Genomic DNA, 14,959 nt, shown 5'->3' on the forward strand with positions numbered 1-14,959 from the left:
TTAGTAGCATAAGGGGTAAAGTGGTTGGGAGAAATGGACAGTGTAGAAAAGAAATGGGTCACCAAGGGGTCAAGATATGAAGGGCAAGAGAGAATAGTCAGCATAGAGTTATGAAAAGAATTGTGGGGATGAGGGATTAGAGGTCACAATGCAATCTATATACTAAATATTTTGAAATACAAAAAGCCATTTATGTGAATGTCTACATCTTTTGAAAAATTCACCAGATAAGAAAATTATAGAGAAAAAAGTTTATTTAACAAAGTTTTAAAGGGGAAAAATTTAAAGAAAGTTGTTACTTGGCAGTTAAAATGCTTTTGATTATGTTTGAAATCTGTAATTTTATCTGCAAATGAAATAAACAATCTGTTCTAATCAGCTTACAAAAAGCAAGTGATTTCAATAAACACTGATGGACCTTCTTTCCTAAATGAGAACACATGAGCTGTAGACATCTGCATTGTCTCTATTTGTTCTGACTGTCGGCCATTCTTCTGTGGTTTTCGATGGCTCTTCTGAGTACTACATCTTGCACAAGATCTGTCAGCTTTACATCTGCATGACTACAACCAACTTTGGGGCAGCTGTCAGAGGAAAAACAACAACAAATCTAATTAATCCAGAGGTTCTATACTCTGTATTAACATCATTAATAGCAATGTCACATATGTAATAGAGGCAAACAGTATTTCTATTTTAAACTTAATTAATGTTTAAAATTTTAAATGGAAACATATTGACAAAAGAAGTTTTTAGTCTTTAAAAACAGGAAAGACACCCATCTGCCTGGTAATTCTAAAAGCAGAGGGCTGTTCTTTTCATCCTTATGACTAATATCAACTGTCTTCATATGGCATTATGTTTTACAACAGTCTATTATGCTTATTATAAATAATGCATACTAAAAGTTATATCTACTAGTCTGTAAATTCCATAAGGGCAGAAGCTGCTTGTCTTATCTCACTTTGAGTTTCTTCCATAGTACAGCACAGTTCTCTTCACAGAGTATTTAGTGATAGATTTTATCCCTAGATCAACATATTTTTGATCATCCATAATAATCTGGTTTTCATTTCTAAAAATTTGGTAGAGAGAAAATCCAAAAGCTAAAAGGTTTCTTTTTAGGTATTCAATTCAAGAAGCTTTTATTAAAGAGTAATTGCATGAAATGCCTTGTGCTAGGTGAGATGGAAAGATAAAACAAGATTCCATCTCTGCTCTTAAAGGAGGCTAAAATAAGTACATAAATACTATAACAGGAACTCTAAGGTACCTAAAAATGTCCAGTCAGAGAAGTTTGGGAAATTTAGAAAGGCAGAGTGACTGAATGGCTTTATCAGTACAACAAATCCTAAGTTCCCACTGATTAATATGTTGGCAAAGTGAAATACCAAAGTGTACGAATTAATTTTTTAGATTAGGACACGAAGGAACTTAAGGAAATCCCTGTTATAATGCATACTAGAAGGAACACATTTCATAAAGTAACCTAGATCTAGCTCCTGGGGATCAAAAGAGACAAGTATCTATTTGCCTCACAGTGTGAGTAATGGAAAAAACTAGGGACTTGAGGTCAGAAATGTCTCTCTTCTAGTCCCAGTTCTGTAATTTAGTACATGCTTGACCTTAAATTCATCATATGCAAAATGAAAATAATAATACTATTACTATTTCACAAAATTGTGAGAAAAGTTCTCTCTAAATAGAAATGTGATAGTTACATATGAGCTTATTCTTCTTTCTCCTACATATACCATGGTGTATAAACCTCAATGATCCAGACAATGAGTAATATTTTGGATAGGGAAGTGGATTGTGAGGTGGTGAAGACCTCCTGATGACATAATATGGTTTCAATTAGTGAAACAACAGACCTTCTGAGAACAACTTATGGATTCAACCACACAGAAAATTAGTTTCAGTTTGGCTAAATAAAGAAGTATACTTATTAGGGGGAAAAAAAGTCATAATACATAAGAAGAAACTCTCAGAACTTGGGGCAAAAAAGATTTTGATGTTACTTTAGTTACACAATTCAACTAAGTTATCTTCTCAGGAAACTGAAAAACAAAACCCAATAAAGCATGGAAGAAACAACTCTCAGAAGGTGTTTTTTGCCAAACAAAATCACACACACACGAAAACTTAATGACACCATCATATTATGGACAAGGGCACTCCCACCTCCAGAGTAACAGCATGGAGAACATTTTATAGGCATTACTCGATTAATCCCTGGTGAGCCAGTCAGGTGTGCCAGTTCTTACCTTAAGCCTGCATGTCATCATGGTTTAGGACTCAGGGACTACTGGCTTTGGAGGAGAGCTTGGTTTTTGACCTTTGTCACTAAAGAGGACAGAACATTCCTTTTGGCAGAGAGCTGTTATAGAGAGTTTGTGAGCCTTAAGTAATGCCCAGGTGAGAGACAACCTGGGCATCAGGATCTAGCTGAGCAGCTAGAAGCTCCTGAAGCATTTAGGGTTTAAATGTATTATCTATAAAGCAACAAAAAGAAAGAGATAGAAATGTAGGATTACCTACTGAGATCAGATGCCTCATGATAAGCATAATGAGTTACCTTATTATTTTTACTCTCAAATAATGATCAATTCATGATTAATAAAATAACTAAAAATATCATTTTCTCTCTATTGTAATTAATCAAATATGCATAAAAAGGGACAACTGGTTCTGAAATAATATGTTCCCTTTATAAAAACAAAAGTGGGGTGGAGGTTGGGAGAGGAAAAAATTTTTAAAACCTTTCTTGGAAGGAAGTAATGAATATTTCTCATTTTACAAATAAGGAAACTGAGTTTTAGAGGTTAAGTTACTTAGCTGTGTTTAAGGACTAGTCATCAAGTAAAGACTCAAACTCAGGTTCTCTAACTCAAAATCCACTGTTTTTTTCAGGGTACTACTCTTTCCCCATCTTCTCAGAAGAAGGCTTCAAATAATACTTACCTATAAAAACTGAGGCCATCTGTAATGAGCTTGCTCCTTTCTGCAAAGGTATCCTTAAATCTTCTCTATCACTCCCCTTTCTCCTTATCAAGGAGCAGCTCTCTATTTGTGTCTTTAGTTCTATACTCTCCTGTTTCTTTTTGAAGATTTGCTTTCTAACCACTCCACTTTCTGTCAAACTCAATCTGTCTTTAAAACATTAGCTTCTGTCCTGCTACTACAAATGTTTCAATTTCCTGTATTTTAAAAAAGCTCTCTATTTGACCATGACATTCCTTCTATATCTATCCTCCCTTTCATATGTGCTGTTTCCATTTCCTCACTTTCCACTCATTTTCAGCTTAATATAAGCTGACTTTTGTTATTATTATTCACTGAAACTGTCTCAATAAGGTCATCAACCATCTGTTAATCGAACTTTTCTCAGTCTTCATCCTTCTTGGCACCTCTGAAGCTTATTATATTGTTGACCATCCTCTCTTTCTGGATATCTTTTTTCTCTTTAGGTTTTTATGACCCTGCTTCTGTCCTGATTCATCCTATATCTACACCATCACTTGCATTTTTTGTCATTTCTTTAGGCAGACATCAAGCTGCTAGCTCCAGCATTCATCTTTTAACTGAACAATTGTAACACTATCCTAATTGGCCTTCTTGCTTCCAATATCAGCTAAAATGACACTCATAAAGCACAGTTCTGACCATGTCATTCTCTTGAGAAACTTCAATAGCATCCTTTAATGGCTTCTCTAGAATAAAATACAAACCATTCAGTCAAGAATTTAATGTACTTCACAATCTGGTTCCATCCTGTCTTTTCCAGAGTTATTTCTCATTCGTCTATTGCTGTACTCTACAATCCTTCTAATTGGTGTACTCGTTATTCCCTATACATGACATTCCATCCTTGGCCTTTAGTCTTTGTTGAAGTTGTCCCCCATGCCAGGAAGTCTTTCCTCATCTCTCTAACAGCTACCACTCTATTCCCAAATTTACTTTGGATATATTTTGTACTATCTGTGTACATATTGTTTTCCACTTTTTCTCTTTCTCTCCCTGCTTACCTCCCTCCCACCGCCATATAAGAATTTAAACTCCTTGATAGAATGGACAATTTTATTTTTATTTTTGTTTTTGGTCAAGAACCATACTTAATATGAACTTTGCATAGCAGGAGTGACAGATACAAGGCTCTGCACATACCAGGTACTTAATTTTTGTGGAATCAAAATGAAAATTCCATTAGAATTAGAGCTGCCATCTCAAATACTTTTCTCCAAAGCCACTGCAGAGTATCAAAAAGATGTCAGAAATTGAACCTATAAACCTAATGTACCTGTCACTCTAATTCATCAATGTTTAATTAGAACATCGTTAGGAAAAAAAAATAAGACATCCTGAATTGGGTACTGGTCAGTTCAAACACGGAGAACACAACTTCTCATCATGACTACATAACTGGCCATATAATTATCAAGTTAAAAGTGACACCCTAATAATGATTTTTTAAAGAAGAAATCCTGCAGAGATTTTTGACTTTCCAATGAAATTTAATATGGTTACCAACTTCATCAAAAATGCTGTTTCCCCCTCAATATCATATGGAAACATGAGTATTTTTGTATAATAACATTAGTAAATTTAAATTTTATAGTGCTTATTTTGGTTACAAAGTACTTCTTACAAAATATTTCTACGTAGGTTTTTCTCTCATTTGAGTTCTGTAAAATCCACTCTGGGCATTTTGCCTGTATTTCAAACTCAACTTCCTCTCAAATTCAATCAATTGTCAAATCTGGCTATTTCTTTCTCTAATATCTTGTCCATTTGGTTCCATGTATCTATTCACAGTTGTCATCTTATTTCAAATCCTGTCCCTTTCATCATTTGTTCTATCATAAATCATCGCATTCACACACTATAATTTGTTCAGCAATTCCCTAAAAGATAGACACTTCCTTAGTTGGAGTTCTTTGTTATGACAAAAAGAGCTGCTACAAATAGGATTGTTTATATGGGTCTCTTTCCTCCTTCTTTGATCTCTTTGGGACATAAGCCTCAGAGTGGCATTGCACAGTTTAGCAACTTTGGTGGAGGGAGGCATCATTTCAAATGAGTTTCCAGATTCACCAGAATAATTCAGAATTCCACCAATAGTGTACTAATGTTCTGATTTTCCTTCAGCCTCCACAAAATGGTTACCTTTCTTTTTAGCCATCTCTGACAACCTGATGGGCGGGAAGTAAAACCTAATTTGTTTTAATTTATACCCCTCTAATTATTAATGATTAGTAAACGGTTTAGTTCCTTTATGACATGTTCACTTTCTCTGTTTGGAATATTTAAAATCTGTTTCTCATGTTAATGTAAGTTTTTCATAGTTTTATAAGTATTAATCTATTTAAGTAATCAGTTTTGTTGGCATAAAATTGGACAAAATGTTTTTAAATAATTTACTTTATTTCCACTTCATTTGTTGCGAATCCTCCTCTAATTTTTTTTATATTGGCAATTAGATTTGTCTATATTTAAAGTCAGATGGGCTTAATCATTTTATTAGCTAAAAAAAAGCTCCTAGTGTTATTTGTTAAATTATTTTTGTTTTTGATTTTACTTCTTTGATTTTCACCATTTGTTTTTGTGTTTAGTTGAAGATTTCTAATTTTTTGTCCTTTATAACCTAATCCCTTCCGGCCTTTCCAATTTTCTTACACCTTGCTCCTTGACATATTGCACTTTTCAATCCTGTGGCAAAGAAGATACTCTCAAGTTATGAATAGCCATATGAAAAAATGGTCCATACCACTAATAAACAGAAAATACCTCAGATCTATTATACTCACAAGGTTGACAAAAAGGGAAAATGATCATGGTTGCAGAAGCTGCAGGAAAGCAGGCAAATTATTAATGCACTATTAGTGGAGCTGTAAATGAATACAGTCATTTTAGAAAGCAAGTTAGGACTATGCTCCCAAATTACTAAAATTGTACATTTCTGGTGATACTACTACTAGGCTTATAAAGAGATCAAAGAATGATCAGAATGACTCATATTTGCAAAAAATGATGATTAGCAGCTCCTTTTTAATGCCAGGAAGTAGAAACTATCTGCCTATCAGGGAAAGAGATATAATTTTTTTTTTTTTGGAGGGGGATGGTGGAACACAGACAATATAGGAATTTATTTTGATTCTGCACATTTGTTAAAAGAATTTTATTTTACTTTCTGCTCACTCTCTCCATCTCACTGAGGTTTGGGAGGAGATGAAAGGGAAAGAAAATAGATTTATGTAAATTGAAAAAAAAAGAAAATTTAAAAAAAGTTAGGGTTAGAAAAAGAAGGAAAATTAGAAGAGAGTGATTTCTTCAAAGGAGGAAAAATAATCTTGCAAGAGATTGTGGTTAACAGCATTAACAAATTAAGGGGAGAATCATAAAGATCGAAAAAAACACTGTTGTTTTGATGATTACATCACTGATCAAAGGTTTTTGGGAGATGTTTCAGCAGAGTGATACAAGCAGAAGTCAAATTGTAAAGGTTTAAGGAAATGGAGGGTGATATAGAAGTGACATCAAAGACAGAAGCTGGATAACACTTAAAAATTTCCAAAAAAGTTTTTTTGATTGGGGAACTAGAGCACATTTGTAGGTAGATGAGGAGTTAGTGGAAAGTAAGAGTTTGAAGATACTGAGAGGCCAAAGGGGATATCCATCTATTTGAGAATGGCTGAACAATTTGTAGTATATGAATGTAATGGAATACTACTATGTAATGGTTTGAGAGAAACCTGAGAAGATTTATAAGAACTTAGTGAAGTAAGCAGAACCATGGGGAAACTCTTAACATTAACATATTTAAGAACTCTAATCTATAGAAAGATTAATCATGATTTGAGGGGGCTGATGATAAAGAATGCTGCTCCTCTTTCAGATAGGAAGACTAACAGTGAGAAACAGATTAAAAAAAAAACACCTTTTTTTTTCAATCAGCAAAAAGCTATCTTTACTCTCTTTTACCACTCTTCTCATGTAAAATGAAAACAAAATCCTTGTTATGAATGTGTATAGTCAAGCAAAACGAGGTTGCATTCTCCTTGGACTTCTCTATCATGCCCCTAATTGTATTTTTTTAAATTTTCAGCTTCTTTTTGCATGTAATATTTCCATGTTAGAATGTAAATTCCTTCTACATTATCTTCTTTTGATTTTGGGTCTTGAACCTCCTTGTCACTACTGTATGGAGTATAGGGTGTGTTCTTCCACTTTTCTCCACTGATAGCCCATTTGATTCACCCAACTCTCCCCTGTGTCTCCAAGAAACTCTGGCATGTCACAGTGGCCGCAATCTGGTAAACCATTTTGGTAGATGGACTAACCCAGGTTGAGGGGAACAGAGGGGTCTTAAACCCTTCAATGAATTGGGGGGGTTCTCTCTCCCAAGGATGTGGAGTGTTTCTCCTGGCTGAATAGGAGAATTAGAACAATTTGTTCCCAATAGCCATGATGGCAGCTGAAGCAGGAGCTTAGTCAGACATATACCAAGATCACCCTTGCATCCCAAGCCATCCCCAGTCATCGTGACTTTGTCTTTCCACAGGATTCCAGGGACTCTGGAAAAAAGAGTGAGGCTGACAACTCTGCTAGGTCTGCCTCATTTAATTTCAATTTACAAATGAATTAAAAGATATCACCCATACCATTTTACCATTTTTTCCCTACTTCAAGGTCCTGTGGTGATAAATGATGAAGCAGTAGGTAGAGATACAAGGGGAGCTGTAATTACCACACAGACAGTCCAGGTCACAAGGTCATCTGCTCACTGGACTAAAGCAGCAGCAGGATTCAGCTGCCCTTCCGGTCTGAGCAGCTTTTATAAAAGATGGCCTGCTCACCTCTTAGTGTGAAAAGGTGTGTGTTTCATCCAAGACTGGCCTGCTTACTGTGGCATTTGAATTGTCTAAGATTCTGAAGATCATCTGGCAAGATAAAGTACAGACACTGTGGTCCTTCCTATAGCTTACACTGCCAAATATCTAAACTGTACTGCAGAGAGCACAACTGTGATGGGCTGGTTCTGCTGTTCAAATGCCAAACGTATATTTGCCTAAAAGAACTATTTTATGGAAAACTCACATAAAGTAAACACTCAGGTCAGAAGAAGCAATATAAGGACACTCTCAAGGTCTTCTGAAGAACTCTGGATCAATTGCATGTCAGTGAGATAGTAGCAAAGGATTTCCCAGAATGTTTGTACCTGCATCAAAAAAGGCACTGTGCTCTATGAGCAAAGCAGAATTGCAAGAGTGCAAAAGAAATGAAAGATGCACAAGTTTAGAGAGATCTCCACTCCAAATATTTATGTAGAGTATTTGTGCCCAACCTGTGCTAGAGTCTTCTAAGCTCATACTGGTCTGATCAGTCAGTCAAACACACTGTACCTTGATTCCAACACAGTGATGTCATTTTGTCCTCTTGGAGAACAAAGGACAACTACCACAATTATAATATGTTAAGGGCTGAAACTCTTAAAAGGTGTGCTTAAATCAGACAACTGAGCACATAAGGTTAATTACTTATTCATTGTGACTCTATTAGCATATGTTTGGAAAAATGGTCCTTCTCATTCTGTGCTGGCTCAATGTTTGGGGTGTGTGTGTGTGTGTGTGTGTGTGTGTGTGTGTGTGTGTACACAGTATGTAGGAGGGATTGGAGGGTGGAGCCAGACTCACTTTTCCACAGATCTAGGAGGAGAAAGATTGGTGGAGAGCTTGTGGCAGTTTGTCTGTCTCCTTCAATTCTCCCGCTAAAGACCAAGGACTTTTACTCATCCTGACTCTGGCTGTTCTTAAGGCCTCCAGGGAGCTAGCCTGGATTTAACAATAACATTTATAGCAACATTCTTTTTTTTGTTTGTTAATTCTTCCAGAATATTTCCTGACTTTGGACTTCTCCCTTGGTCTGGGCTCTACATGTTCTTGACCTGTGTTTGGGTTTAACAATAAGCCTTAGAGCTTGCCCTGCATGGAGTTTCAATAAATTACTGTTAGACTTGATTACTATGGAGAACTCTGCAGGTTCTGACAGAATTGAGGGCTTTTGTCTGGCTCGATATTCCTGCCCTAGTTATTGCTCAAATTGGGCTTGAAGTTGGAACTGAGACCCCACTCTGCTACTTGGGCCCATTCTACAAACCTGTCAAATTGTTTCTGAAGTTGTTTCTCTCTTAGTACTCAGTCTAGGGAACCATAATTGCTACACCTAAAGTACCCTGGGGGTATACAGATTCCTACTGAGTAGGGATTGATGACCTCAAACTGGTTCCTAAGTAATAGAGTTGCCAGCTGGCACCTGTTTTTGTACTCCACATAAGTTTAGATCCTGCTATGCCTTCTTCTAGAACCTCTTCCATCCCAGGCACATAAACAAGAAAGGGTCATTGTAGAAAAAGATTATTCATGTAAGTTAAAAACCACAACATTATGTATATTGCTATCCACTTCAACTATCTACCACATTTAAGTCCTTATTTGCATTAAAACTTCAGTGGTTTCCTATTACCCTAGGATCATCCTTTGATTTGTCATATTGAACTTTTCACAAGCTATTTGCTTCTTACTTTTGTAGACTCCCTTCACATCATTTCCCTCCTGACATTTCCACTTGACATAACACTTTCAAGTCCTCTCTCTGTATTTCTTGAGTGGCTGTCTTCCATACTGGGAAAACTTTCCCTCCTCACTTTGGCCTCTTGGAATTCTTGTCTTCCTCAAAGACTCAGCTCAAGTATTATCTCATAAACAAAACTTCTTCTGATCCTATCAGCTGTTAGTAATCCTCACCCAAAACTAAGTTGTATGTATTCTGCAAGTCTAGGTGCTATATCTCCAATTAGAATGTAGGCTCTTTGAAGGCAGGAATTATTTCACTTTTGTCTTTATATTTCCAGCGACTAGAATACGAGAGGCACTTAAAAAAAAAAATCATTGCTGATTGTTAAAAAAAAATACTGAATAAGCAGCAGAATATACTGTTTCAGAATCTTCCTCCTATTCGTAAATTCATTAAGAAACTGAGTACAGGCAGATTCTCCTCTTATTTATAGGCCCTAGTAGAAGAATACATTCAAGGGATAAAGATCAGAATTGTATTGAATTCAATTTGACTATGCCCATTCTTTCCTGGGACTAAATTAGTAACAAGAAATTCAACTCCTTTAACATCATTTTAAAGTTTAAAATGCACTTTCCTTACAATTCTTATTTTCTTCTTTATGTAGTTGACATATCAATTTAAATTTTACCTCTATCATTTACTCTGTGACTTTGGGCAATCATTTACCACCTTGGATATGTTTCCTTATTTGTAAAATCAGGGAATTAGACTACAGATAGTCTCTGAGATCCCTTATACCTCTAGAGCTAGATCATAAAAGTGAGTTTAAATTTCAAAAAGGTCTCGGAGAATATCCATTCAACCCCTTCTCATTTCAGATATAAGAAAATGGAGGCTCATAAAAAGAAAATTATTTCCTTTACTGGATAAGAAGTTTATAGATATGAATACGGGTCTTCTGATGCTCTGTCCAATGCTCTTTACACTACATAATGCTGCTCTGCTTTCTAAATAACTTGTTCTTTTTCCACACCCTTCCTGAGCAATTTATAAAATTTCCCCTCACGTATTATTTTTACAGAGTTAGCTTTCATGTTTATGCAGCTATTGAGCTGAATATGATTGAGAATGGACATTTAAGTATTCCTTCCTTCTGACTCTGCCAAGTTCAAAATATTTGCTTGACCAAAATGTTTTGGGTTTACTATGGTAAAGGAAAGAGCTATAGCTTTTTTTCTTCCTTGTGAACTTACCATGCTTTTTTCTTTCTTTTGTGTTTCGACTCAATGATTCTTCTAATGGCTTCCTCTTCATAGGTGTGTCCGCATACTTTATTTTTCACTGGATTCTTCATTTCCAACTGTAATCAAGAAGATTAGGCTTACAGGAATGATGACTACCACCTTCCAGTCAGCTCACTAAATTACTATTGTCAGGAGTTGGGATTTCAAACACTAGTCTTTTTTATGTTTAATTTTCCATTCGTGCAGGGTAAGATAACAACCCACCAACACTGGACAACGCAGAACTGTTTCTAGACTTTTTGACTGACTATTCCTATACTCCTATTTGAGCTTCTGTCTTATTATTCAATTTCCTCCACTTACTATTCTAAATATGAAATCAAATCACTTTTTTGATTGGGTGGGCAAATCAGTAAGCATCTTGTCTATCAAAAATTTTTTTGAGGCAAAGTACCTGAGTAATGGGACAAATGAAGTTGGTCTGACTTTGGGTCACAATCATATCTTCATCTATTTGTTCTTCTGAATCATCATCTGTTGGGTCTACAAGGAGTCCACCTGTGACAAAAATACAAACAAAAATGTTTTCATTGGTTAAAAAGTCACAAGTTCTATACACTTAAAAAAAGTGTAATTTAAACTACTTATAAAATATGTTCTATTATATATAACAATATTTTATATTGTTCTACAGAAATATTCTAATATTACATGCTTAAAAGATCATGATTATATATAAATTCTGAAGAAGAAATCTTAAAAAAAATACCACTTCACATTTATATAGACATTTATAATTGTAAAGTATTTATGAACATTAGCTCATTTAATCCTCACTACAACTTTGTGAGATAAATAGAACTATTATATTCATTTTATATCTGAGGAAATTGAGTTTATTGAGGTGAAGGAACCAAGGTCTCTGTGGCTGGCATGTGGCAGAACTGAGAAATGACACTGGCTGTTCTAAAACCAAGGTCAGTGAGCTGTCCACTCCATCAGCTGACCTCTCCCTTTTGAAGGCAGCCTTGCTTTTTTTTTCTATTTAATATCTAGTACCAGAAGTAGCACCACACCAAAAAGATGAAGAAGTATACCTTCAGGGTTTTATTATAGCTTTTTATTGACATGTTATACATGTCATACATGTTAAGGCATATCTTAAATACAATATATGTGTACATATTTGTACAGTTATCTTGTTGCAAAAGAAAAATTGGTTTCAGAAAGGTAAAAATAACCTGAGAAGAAAAACAGAAATGCAAGCAGTCCACACTCATTTCCCAGTGTTCCTTCTCTGGGTATAACTGGTTCTGTCCATCATTGATCAATTAGAACTGAATTGGATCTTCTCATTGCCAAAGATATCCATTTCCATCAGAATTTATCCTCATATAGTATTGTTGAAGTATATAATGATCTCCTGGTTCTGCTCATTTCATATAGCATCAGTTCATGTAAGTCTCTCTAAGCCTCTCTGTATTTACATCCAGCTGGTCATTTCTTACAGAACAATAATATTCCATAATATTCATATACCACAATATACCCAAATATTCTCCAATTGATGGGCATCCATTCAGTTTCCAGTTTCTGGCCACTACAAAAAGGGCTGCCACAAACATTCTTGCACATATAGGTCCCTTTCCCTCCTTTAAGATCTCTCTGGGATATAAGCCCAGTGGTAGCACTGCTGGGTCAAAGGGTATGCACAGTTTGATAACTTTTTGAGCATAGTTCCAAATCACTCTCCAGAATGGCTGGATGTATTCACAGTTCCACTAACAATGTATCAGTGTCCCAGTTTTCCTGCATCCCCTCCAACACTCGTCATTATCTTTTCCTGTTATTTTAGCCAATCTGAGAGACATGTGTCTGAGAGATGGTGTCTCAGAATTCTTAATTTGCATTTCTCTGATCAACAGTGATTTGGAATGCCCTTTCATATGAGTGGAAATAGTTTTAATTTCATCATCTGAAAATTGTCTGTTCATATCCTTTGACCATTTATCAATTGGAGAATGGCTGATTTCTTATAAATTAGACTCAACTCTTGTAGAGAGTTTCAATGTGATGTCAAACTTTTGATTTTCTATCATGTTAACTTAAATGCAGGAAAATCAAAGGAGTATAGATCAAGTTGGTTAGTCAACTAGCATTTAGTTATTATGTACCAGGCATTATTCCAAGCACGAGATACAAAGAAGGCAAAAACATAGTCCCTGTCCTCAAGGAGATTACATTCTAATGTAGGCAAGAATATGCAAAACATTATACATATACAAGATCTATATAGTATAAATGGAAGGTAATCTCAAAGGGAAGGCACTAGATGGGCGAGACAGGCTGAGAAGAGCCTGTGGCAGAGATCTAGCTGATCTGTAAGAAACCTAAGAGCCCATCTAATCCCATTACCTCATTTTACAGATGAGGAAACTGTGTCCTGAATAGGTTATGTAACTTGAACTTGTCCAAGTTTACATAGCTAAGAATCAGAAGCAAAATCTGAAACAGGGTCCTCTGATTCCAGAGCTTGATATTCTTCTATTCTACCACACTGGGAAGTATAATCATAAATGGAAAACATATACCAAGGCCAATAAAATCAGCCTTAGGCTTTTTTTTTTTCTGAATTTCAGAATGTTGAGGAAGCAAGCAAGGACAACTCAAATGTGATACCCATGAAGAGGGAAGAATGAGTAGGGAACTTGAAAACTATAAGTGATGACTGACATCAGTGATCATGAAAGGAGAAGGTGAGCAACACTGAGAATGAGGAAGAGTGTCAATGGTGACTAATAGCTCAAGGATTGGGACTAAAACACAGAGGACTTTGCAAAGCTAAAAGTCTCTTAGAGACACATTTTCTTCAGTTCAAAGCTATGTTTATTTAAAATGATATAAAAAGAATTCTACCAACATTTTTGTCCATTTGGAAAAAAATTACAAAACCAGAATGGTAATTCCCAAAACAGTGGGGAAGAAATTATAGAAAGACAAGAGAAAAAATGTAAAAGACAAGGCATAAACTCAGAGATTCTAAAATGTTTTATAAACAAAAACATCTGCCTCTGTCAGTTGTTTATGTACAATAACTCAGGTGACCTCAAAACATTAAAAGAACATGAAAATAACGGAAACACATCAAAAGACAGGTGGGGGGGGCACAGAGCTACTACAAAAATGGTCCAGTCTGGGGGAGCTAGAAAGGATTTTAGAATTCAGTCAAACCACCAAGATCTTTCTTATATAAATAAGGAAACATTCAGAGAGGGGAAATAGATGTATTTGCTCAAGATCACACAATGAGTTGTTACCTCTTCCTTGGCTGAGTATGTTTTTTGATTCACTGTTGCTTAATAAATGGTTTCATTTTAAGCAGGAGTTCTTAATCTTGGGCTCATGAATTAAGCTTTTAAAAATATTTTGAAGACTCTGTTTCTACATAATTGATTTCCCTTGTAATTTCATGTAATTTATTTCATTCATTGAAAACATTATTCTGAGGATGACTCCAAACATTCCACTAGATTGCCAAAAGGGTCCATGACACAAAAAAGATTTAGGACCCCTGATCTAAATAATAAAAACTGTTAATTGCCTAACCTGAATGTAGAAAGCTGGGACAAAGTATTTATTTAAAACATATATATATATATATATATATATATATATATATATATATATATATATATACGTACACATACATAACACAATTATATCCAAATATGCACCCCATTCATTGGATAATGCCAAATTTTAGGAAGATCACCTTGAGATCTACATTTCCAGTTCAGTTCAGATTCTTGGACACAACTACACAGCAAAGGCAGGAAGTAAATATATGTCTTACAATTACAGTAGGCTATGCGGTAATTACAAAGGAGAATCCAGACATGGTCTTGTGGTCAGAAAATACATTTGGTCATGGCCACACACAGACCTAGTATTAGTCAGTAAGTAGTCTGTCCTCAGGCAACCTAAATTTGGCTACCATGTTAGTCAGTTTGTTGTATGAAAGCCAGGAATAAAAGTTGATTACTATGTACTTTTTCAATTAGGCATGCACACATTTTTAAAAAAGCATCTCTTTCCTGTAAATTAGTAGCACATGAAGGAAATACTTTACAAATCCTTCC

At 35.3% G+C, this 14,959-nt stretch overlaps 1 protein-coding gene across 2 annotated transcripts in view; it reads right to left on the reverse strand.

Moving 5' to 3' along the window:
* Positions 1-236: 236 nt before the first annotated feature.
* The window catches only part of NSMCE2 (NSE2 (MMS21) homolog, SMC5-SMC6 complex SUMO ligase), a 237,632-nt gene continuing 222,909 nt past the window's right edge, over positions 237-14,959 (reverse strand). For both annotated transcript variants that reach the window (XM_074265779.1, XM_074265787.1), the window contains 3 exons: positions 11,275-11,378; positions 10,830-10,936; positions 237-584 (listed from right to left, as the gene is read on the reverse strand). In XM_074265779.1, coding sequence (XP_074121880.1) covers positions 467-584; positions 10,830-10,936; positions 11,275-11,378 — 329 coding nt within the window. In that variant the 3' untranslated portion in view covers positions 237-466. The remainder of the gene's footprint in view (positions 585-10,829; positions 10,937-11,274; positions 11,379-14,959) is intronic.

This window comes from Sminthopsis crassicaudata, chromosome 1, assembly GCF_048593235.1.
Source record: "Sminthopsis crassicaudata isolate SCR6 chromosome 1, ASM4859323v1, whole genome shotgun sequence".
Classification (NCBI taxonomy): Eukaryota; Metazoa; Chordata; class Mammalia; order Dasyuromorphia; family Dasyuridae; genus Sminthopsis; species Sminthopsis crassicaudata.